The sequence below is a fragment of the Gavialis gangeticus genome, unplaced genomic scaffold, assembly GCF_001723915.1.
Source record: "Gavialis gangeticus isolate Ggan-Ray unplaced genomic scaffold, GavGan_comp1, whole genome shotgun sequence".
Taxonomy (NCBI): Eukaryota; Metazoa; Chordata; order Crocodylia; family Gavialidae; genus Gavialis; species Gavialis gangeticus.
Window position 1 is genome coordinate 45,186,986 of NW_017729027.1, and position 9,730 is coordinate 45,196,715.

Genomic DNA, 9,730 nt, shown 5'->3' on the forward strand with positions numbered 1-9,730 from the left:
ACTGCAAAACAGTATAGAAGGGAAGAAAGAGTCAAAATATCCTGTTACTTAAAGATACATATACCCACTGGCAGAGCATTTCTTAACCTCAACCTAAAATATTCATCCTCTTTCAGGAACTCTTCAATTATAATTGCTTAAGCTCGTTTCAGCTTAGGGGAAAAAACAAAGAGCACTTAACTAGAAATCTGTTTATTAAATAGTCCTCCTGTTAACTACTCCATCTTTGCTTCCTGAACACATGTGGAGGGAATTCTACAGGCAGTGTTTGGGGGTGATGGATGGAGAAGGGAAATGGACAGTAAAAACTTTTATTTATGCTGAGTCAAGAAAGTAGTACAATTCAAAATACAGGTTCTGTAGGATGATGGTGTATTATAATGTGAGGGGGGCGGTTACCTTCTCCTGGGTGAGTAATTTTTACTTCCCTAATTTTGAATTCTTGTGAACATTTTCTTTGAAAGCACAGTATGATAGAGTATGAAGATGATGTAAGAAAATGAGCAGCGGAAAGGCACAATCAAAGCAAAAGTATTTAAAATTTAAGTAAATAACAACCAGAGCCACAGCAGGGAGGAAAAAAAGAAGGGTAATGGAGAGAGAGAACTTGCTACAAACATACAGACAACATGCATAAATTAGATTCTCAGCCAACAACATATCCCATTTGTGCATCTCTGTCAAGCTGCCCTCAATTCTGGGTCTATACTGTTCTGTTCTGACCACCTGGCCAGAAACTGCTGGAGTGCTCTGCTGCTGAATCTTAGCTCTGAAACATGTCCTAGAGAACAACTACCAGCAGAAGCCCTGAAGGTGCTCTAACCTAGCTACAGGTACTGAAGTCACCCTTGGCTGCCTCTAGGCTCAAAGAACAACAAAGGTATCAGCCTAAAAGATCAGGACCTACACATATTACATACAGACCAGCCACCTGGCTCTCTTCTGGATGAATCTTAGATCCCTAATACATGGCAGCTTCACAAAAAAATCCTTAGGCATTTTAAAGCTCAAATCACCTCTGAACAACAAATATACAGATAAGGGTTTAAAATCCTAACAGGAAAGGAAAATGCTTACAGACCAGCTAGTTTTATGAATTCTGCAAACTTGTTAATGAAAATCACAAATGCCACCTCAGCCACCCACTTATATTCCTCAGACTGTTTTCCATATTCATTTGCTGCTTGCCATATGTCAGCAGCAGTGGGGGTAGAAAAAGATCAGGAACAGCCCACCACAAGAAAACAATCACTTTTCTTTTCCAGTCTGCAGACTTGATTCCTCTTTTAATGTTTTCATTAGTTCTTTATCCTGTTACATATTGTCTTCAATGCTAATTCCCTTATTGTTTTGTGGCTCATTTTCTTTTAAAAAAAGTTTTGGAATTTGGAAACAAGGTTCACGAGAAGGTATGGGGACACATATTGGGACAGATAAAGCTGAACAGAAAGGTAATCAGAAACATGGGGTAAGGAAAAGAACTGCTGTGGGTTACATACATGTCTCTTGTGGTTGCCTCGCAAAAAGGAGCTGGGAACTCCATTCTTACACTCGGAGTCACTTTGTTCTTCATAGCTTTCAAACTCACTCGAACTCCATCCATAGTCTAGAGAGCTGTTTCCACCATCATCACCATTCTCAACATCATCATAAATCATTTCCTCTGCATGCATTTAACACCAAAATACAAAAGAATATACAATATTTTAATTACACTACTAATAAGTTCCTATTTAATTCCAAAGATCTTGTTCACTGTGTATTTCAGAGCAGAGCTAGCGCAATGTAGCAAGACCATTCACAGCTCTCAAGCAACCAGGCAGATCTTTCTCTGATGTGGCAAACTGTATGAAGCAGTATACCTAGATAATACACTGGGCATAAATCTTGCCTCCTAAGGATGACCCTTTCAAAGACGAGTATGCCACTACTTTGTTATTCTTCCTGGCTTGTTTGCAGGTGCTAAAACAGGATTTAACCCTCTATGATTTATTTGAAATGCATTTAGTAAGGGGACACACTTTATACATACAAGGGTCAAACTATCATTTTAAGCAATATGAAGTAGCTAAAGTATAGTAGGGCCCATGCTCCAAAATGGTTATGTTATGATCTAATAATTTTCTTAATGACACTTATACTCAATAATTAAGATTCTGTCAAAAAAATTCAAGTATTATCTGACATATAAACTCAAGAGCTCAGTAAGAGCACTAAACACTCAGTAAGTGCTGTAAGAGCTCAAATCACTAACCCTTTTTCATGTCACCGTCCAAGTAACTCAAATCAAACCACTAGAGCTGTAAGCTAGAGCTGAATGAAAAACCACTAGAGCTGAAAGCTAGAGCTGAATGAAAAACAGTTTCCAAAACTGCTTATTGAAAAAGTTGTTATATATAATTGTGTGGGACACTTGGAGACACTTTAAGGGCATCTATACACATGCTCTGGAGTGAAGGGGGGTGCTTAAATTAGAGAGGCTCTGAGAGCCGCTCTAATTAAAGTGCACACAGCATCCTATGTATTCAGCGTCCCGTGATTCAAAATGGTGGCAAGGCCACTTTAATTAAAGCTTGATGGACAAGCTTCAGTTAAAGTGCCCTACCACCATTTTAAAACATGGGGACGCTAAATACATGTGATGTGGAGGCTACTGGAGCATGCTAATTAGCATGCTCCAGCAGATTTGACTACTTAAGTTTGCTCCGTGTGCTAATTATCACACTTTGGAGCAAAGGTCTGTCTGGTGTGTAGGAGCCCTAAATATCTGCATTCATTTCTGCCTGCTAGATTTCATATCTACCTAGACTGGTGTTTTGGCTGACAAAAGCACCAGGTTTGACAAACTAATTCTAAATGAAATGGATATATTTTGTTGCCACGCAATCAGCAGAGAGCAGGCAGATGTTTTCATGATTATAAATGACATCATTTATCCAATTACACTCAAGGTAGTGGTGTATATGCTCTTCCCTTATAAATCTCTATCTTCAGGACAATATAACTTTGCATTTAGGGCTGCTCTATATTTTTCAGCACACAAGACCTACCTTTTGGAGATTTTTTTGTTTATGCGCAATTTTCTTTTATGGGCAATTTACATAAGAGAACAATACTTTTACTATATTTAAATTTTTAAAAATAATAGGAAAAAAACAGACTTTTAACCTTTCTGTATAGTCCAAAGTTTCTTTTATGTTAAAACTAAACCTGGACCAGTACTAATTTTGTAACATCAATATAACTGAAAAGCATTTATATTAACAAAAAGCAAACTCCTTTAAATACTGAAGCTTGTGTTCTGGTCTTTGCATTTATTTTTTAAATATCAAGCTTTTTTTTAAACACATTTCTTGCACGACACTGTCCAGTAGGAATTTAAAAAAAAAAATCACTGTAATGACAGCAGATCCCAGATCCTAAATCTAAGTAGGGTCTATGTATTAGAGTGAGGTTCTTTACACAAGCCACATGTGAAACTCCCACTGATATGAATGAGAGAGCACGTATAAGAAGCATCTATGAGTTCCAGTTCTGTAATGACAAGGGTACAAGTGGATCTTGGCTCTGAAGCTAAGTTCCAGTGAATTCAGTGGGTCTGCCTACCCACACATCAGCACAGAAGAGGCTTTTGATTGTTAAATTCAGGAGGTATGCCCCCACCCTGAGCATATCTATAAATGCTCCTTGGTACTCTATAGGAAATGCAGCCAAGCTCAGGATTTCCCAGTAAAGAAGACACTGAAGAAAGAAGCAAGACATATGTTATCAAATGTCCTCAAAACACATTAAGAATAAAGGCTTTGAAAGTATTTAAGCATATTTAACATTAATAACATGCCTTCCTTAAAAATGCTTTCCTGAATCACAGTCAGAGTTGGAATCAATCCAGATAAGATACCCATAACCTTTGAGAATCAGGTGTAACAAAAAAGTTGGATGCTGATTTCATAGGAGCCAACTCATTCAGCAGCAGCAAAGTTCTAATCAAAATCTGATTTGTGGCTAATAAAGACAGGTCCAGAGAAGAAATGATATAAACGAGTTAATTCTTTTCTCTGCCTCTTCACTATTCCAAGTGCTGCCCCCCTCTGCCTCCCTCCTCCATGCCTTTTAGTAAAAGAGTTAGGCCAGTCTAAAGCTAAAAATACATTTCTATACTGTTACAGGTTGGTGAGCTATTTCTTTGACTGGGTGATGTTCATTAAGCTAAGAAACCACATGTAGACCCCAGGTGTTGTTTCTCTGGTAAGATCAAGTGTATTATTCTAAAGACAGAAATTTACAAAAGGCAAGACAAAGACTGTCCTCTGAAAAGTTCTACATAAAATTCTGTGTAGTCTTTAACAAAAATATAATGCCCAAATGGGCTAAATCCTATTTTTCTTTTGAGTCTCAGTGGCACTTATGCAGCTACTTTTTTTGCAATTTTTTTGCATCTATGTAGGGTTTAGATTCTATTTGCCCTGCATTTTCACTCTGAGCTTGGTCAGAATGCTGAATGGGCATTCATATACATACAAGTTGTGTCACGATGGGCCAGAGATCTGCTGCCTTGGAGCAGACTCGATTAATTAAGTCTGCTCTGTACACAAGCTGAGGCCAACTGTGCTGCGCCACATGCAGTTGTATGAGGCAAAATGCACATCGGCACGCAAAAAATGGCAGTGGTGCGCTTTTGAACTGAAGCACTTCCAATGCATTTTAGTTCAAAAGCACACTACCACCATTTTTCAGTGCTGATGTGCATTTTGCTGCTTATACAACCGCGTGTCGCAGCGCCTGACACTTTTCAAAGCACCCGGCGCTGCGGGGCTTACATGTGTAAAAATGCCCAGTGACAGCAGTGTAGGCTCTGAGACGGAACAGAATCACCTCATATGCATGTAACATTGTGCAAGTCCAAAACTTTTGCCAGAGAAAAACCATAACTAGCAATGGGAGGGGAAGATGAAGGGATAGGGTTTTTGCACTATTTAGTCCAACGGCTTAGTTGTTAGGGCACTTATCTAGGCAATGGGACACGCATGCTCCTACTCATCCATCTGGGGCTTAAACCTGCACCTCCTACTTCCCTTGCTGTAACCACCAAGTCATGAGCTAATTATTACCCAAAACCTTCTTCTTGAAAATGGCCAACTGGGGATCAAAGTGGCTAGATATGTGGGACTAGGAAGAGACAAGCAAGCTATAGGAAATATGTGGTTTGGTGAGATGGACTGTGTCATATAAGGCATGGGCCCTGGGTTCTGAATGTGGATCTTACCCACTATTATTTATGCATTTTATCCAACAAATGCAAGGTGCAGAAAACACCCTGGGAACAGAACCCAGGACACCCTCTCATTCAGGGCAGTGTCCATCCTATTCTGCCACAGGTGATTAGAATCTAAAAGCTCCTTAAATACCATTTCTGCACATAAAAATCAAATAGTATTTAGCCCTGTGTTTCAAGATAAAAATCAGAATAGGCATTTAAATAGTATGCTTCAGGAGGTTAGGAGTACCAAATTTTGTCTGACTCTAACTTTAAATTACCTACAATTTGTTAATTTGTGAAACCACTTCTACATAACTTACATTATGTTTGGGCTTCTTAACTTACATCACAAAGTCCTATGATATCAGTGTCCATGAAACACATCTTATGGTCATGCCCATGGTCGCTTCTTATGACTTCTAATAAAATCTGTTATTGTGTGAAATAGTCTATAGTCTAAATTACAAAAACCTCAAACCTGGTTCAGAGTCAGAATTTTCCCTTGGCACATCATCATAAATTACTTCATCTGGATCTAAAAGCAAGAGAAGAACAAATATTTTTTTTTAGATTTGAATCAGACCAACAAAAAACTTCATTCTTATTGGAAAGTACGCATAGGAGAGGCATAAACCATTTTCTGTTTACATACAAGTACCAACTGTTTACCATGCATGCATTCAATCTCATACAGCAGAACCCAGACTCTTTGCAGGGTTAGGTCTCTGATCCTGCTGTGAAGATGAGGGTTTCCAAAGTAACAGGAATATACATAGCTAAGGAACAAACAGCTGTGTGAGATAGCTGATGAACTCCAGCTGGTGGGAGAAGTTCTTTCTTTCTGGTATGCATGTGACTGAAGGTATTATCACACTTTCTAAAGATGGTGTTATTTTTTGTTTCCTTTTTTTATCATTGATTTTAAACCCTCAGGAGCCTGAAACTGAGGTCTATTTTCCTGGCCAAATATTTTCCCTTCTTTTCTGTGAGCCAGCTGGATTGTTCTCAAGTGCTACACTGCTGGCCACCATACTACAGTCTGGATTCAAGAACTCATAAACTGTTTTCAAGACACAAACAATTACTAAAATAAATGTAATGTTTCAGTTGGTAAACTAGGACATAGCTTAGGGCAGGGAAGTAAATTCCTTACTCCTGCCTACTTGCTAGGTAGGGGAAATGTTCAGCTAAACAAGATGATCTCTTTGTCCTGACAAACATAAGGAACACACAGGCCCCTTCACTTTCCTCCTTTAAGCTGAGACTAATTCAGCAAAGCAAAGATCCTGCAGTAGCGTGTGAGGGGTCTGACTCAGCTCTCAGAGTTCTTCACTCATCTGCAAATAATCCCCTCATATACTGATATACAATTTGCTCACTTAACAGTAACCATGTGCATGTAGATTCTAACCCGATACTAAAAATGCAGTTGGCACATGTGGCCACAAACTGGTATGAGAAATGTAATACCAGTTTCAGCATTAACAATTACCCAAACAATGATGAAGCACCCCTTCTTAAACTAGAAAAAGGCTTCCATAACGTTCAGTTCAGGAAAATAACATGCTTCCAAGCAACAGAAAAAAACTGGGAAGCTAAGCAAGCATTGTATTTACTACACATTCAGCAGATGGGGTCAAATAATCCCCTCATATACTGCTATACAATTCATTCACTGAACAGTAACTATGTGCATGTAGAATCTAACCCAATACTAAAAATCAACATATAAAATACACTATTGCATACTTTTTTATCTTTACTATTTAGCTCTAGTGTTGGAAGAGTACAGAAAAGGATTAAGCAGAAAGAAAAGAAAAAGCTTTAAAGCTCACCTATTTCTACAGTGGTCATTTATTCTTCATTGATACTTACTTTCCATCCATGCTGTATTTGCAGGATCTGCAACCCATTTGGCTAGAGCATCATTATCTTTACTGACCTGGTTGTCTTCACTGGAAAAATTCCATAAAAATAAAAGAATTAAAAATATTATTATCAATAACATCAATAAATAATTTCTCTTACCCTTTAACTCTTACTCTGTAGTTAAATAGCGCTAGGAAACTTATGCATTATCGTCCTAATATGAAAAGTTATTTTTTTAAAATATTTTAAGTGTCTAATTATGGAATTTGAAATGCAACTTTAGCAACCCAATTTTAGTATAAAGGAATTGCTTATTATTCATTTTCTACAGAATTATTCTGCTTTGGCAATCTCCCACTGAGAGATGTGAAAATTAAACCACTCACTTTTGCAGATATCAAAAGGTCAATTGTCATCTTTATAAATACAAGATTTCAATCAGGGCTGATTCTGGTACAAAAACAGAAATGATTTCGTACCACGAAGTGCAGAGTTGGAGTTATTAACAAACAGCAATGCTAATTTACAACAATAAAAAATAAATGGAGTGAACACAAATCTCATCTTTCATTGAAGATTTACAGATTGCTAAATGCAGATCAACTCACAATTACCTATTTTGTGGGTCTTCTGAGCTTAAAGAATTAAAATGGCAATCTTCAGTTGCTGTCTGCATACCTGCTACAAAAATCAGAAAAAAAATTACCAAATGCTAGGATTGAAAGCCTTACTTCTACTTGAAATAATTAATATTACTAATACTACTAACAAAGAATCTGCTCCATTATAAATGCCTCTTATCCAAAGATCTCAAAGTAGTTTCCAAACCCCCCCAAAATAATTAAGCTTCTTGATACCATTACACCCACGTTGCTATAACAAGTTAAGGCACACAGGTCCAAGAAAAGCTGTTAAAAGAACCCTTAATGCCTACATACTCTGCTATATTCCAATATCTGTAATACACTGCAGCCACAGGCAACGAAGTATATATTGTTTTTTACTTAAAGTCACTATTGGTGTTGCATTGAGTAGTTATTGTATAAAATTCATAAGGACTAAAGGGAGAAGGGATTAGGACTTTGTTTTCCCTCTTTCTCAAGGCAATGTCCACTTCACTAGGCTATAGTCATGGTCCCTCTTGCTTGCTCTCTTTGTAGACCAAAGACTCTTAACTTTTCTTCAATAGGAGGAGTGAACTTCAGACTTGCTTAACCCCTACCTTAGCCATTAAGGCAGTTTCTTGGGAAGTGGTCAATGTGGGTTGAAATCCCTTTTTTTTTTTTTTTTTCTTTTTTTTTGGTGGGACCTAAACTGCAGGTTTCCTCCTTCCTAGGGAAGGATTCAGGATGAGGGTTTATGGTCAGTTTGGTATGGACTATGGGGGTTTTTGCCTTCCTCTGTAGCAGGAGATATGACTCTCTACCCAGGACCTCTTTGAGCATATTCTATTTTATAGAAGCAGGTCATTGGCTGCTGTGGTTTCCCTGCTTTCCCTGTGGCAGATTAGGGGTTAGGGTCTATGTTGCATCAGGATGGTGTTTAACACTGAAAAATGCAAAGCTCTCCACCTTGGGAGGAAAAACCTGCAGCATTCTTATAGGCTCCGCAGTGCTATGCTGGCTAGCACTACAGACTAAAAAGCACTTGGGGGTCATAACTGACCACAAGACGAGCATGAGCCTTCAATGTGATGCTGCGGCTAGTATAGCAAGCAAAATGTTGGCTTGCACCTATAGATGCTTTTCAAGCAAATCCCAGGACGTCATTCTCCCATTGTACTCAGCCTTGGTGAGGCCGCAGCTGGAGTACTGCATCCAGTTTTGGGCTCCACAATTCAAAAAGGATGTGGAAAAGCTTGAGAGAGTGCAGAGGAGAGCCATGCGCATGATCAGAGGCCAGGAAAACAGACCTTATAATGAGAGGCTGAGAGCCATGGGATGCTTCAGCCTGGAAAAATGCAGGCTCAGGGGTGATCTGGTGGCCACCTATAAATTTATCAGGGGTGTTCACCAGGATCTGGGGGAACGTCTGTTCACCAGAGTGCCCCAAGGGATGACAAAATCAAACAGTCACAAACTCCTCCTCCTATGACGAATTGACAGTAGTCTCATACAGATTTTAGATGCTGGTTGTATGGGATGGTTTAAATATGGATGAACCTGCCTCAGACAGGGGTTAGACTAAATGACCTCTGGAGGTTCTTTCCAGCCCTACTTCTCTATGACTCTATAACCCTCTCAGGCCTCCTACCTTGTGGACAATTGTCTAAATCACTAGGTTATTGGGAAAAAGGCAAGCTATACTCTCTTCCTGGACTGAATAGGAACCCTGATAATCTTGGGGTATACTGTGCAGTCTCTAAGTAGGTAGAGATCTAGTATGTTACTTCTGAATGTGTAATAAGTAAATAGGAATAGGATCTTGGCCTGAGTTCTCATGATGAGTGTCACCATATGATTTATTCAGAGAGGGTCATTACTAGCATCCTTTTCTACATACTGGTGGTGGCAGGTATTGGCTGTTGGAGTATGTGGCAAAGAAACCATTGGTTTATAACAAAAATAGGAAAGAAGTTGATTTTATAAGGTAGTTGAGTTT

The 9,730-nt window shown here is 38.7% G+C and overlaps 1 protein-coding gene across 4 annotated transcripts in view; it reads right to left on the reverse strand.

Moving 5' to 3' along the window:
* The window catches only part of ARHGEF10 (Rho guanine nucleotide exchange factor 10), a 272,411-nt gene that overhangs the window by 180,368 nt on the left and 82,313 nt on the right, over positions 1-9,730 (reverse strand). For 3 of the 4 annotated variants that reach the window (XM_019520611.1, XM_019520610.1, XM_019520608.1), the window contains exons 5-8: positions 7,744-7,810; positions 7,136-7,215; positions 5,739-5,795; positions 1,500-1,663 (exon numbers count right to left, since the gene is read on the reverse strand). In XM_019520611.1, the coding sequence (XP_019376156.1) occupies positions 1,500-1,663; positions 5,739-5,795; positions 7,136-7,215; positions 7,744-7,810 (368 nt within the window). The remainder of the gene's footprint in view (positions 1-1,499; positions 1,664-5,738; positions 5,796-7,135; positions 7,216-7,743; positions 7,811-9,730) is intronic. The other variant, XM_019520609.1, reaches the window with a different exon arrangement.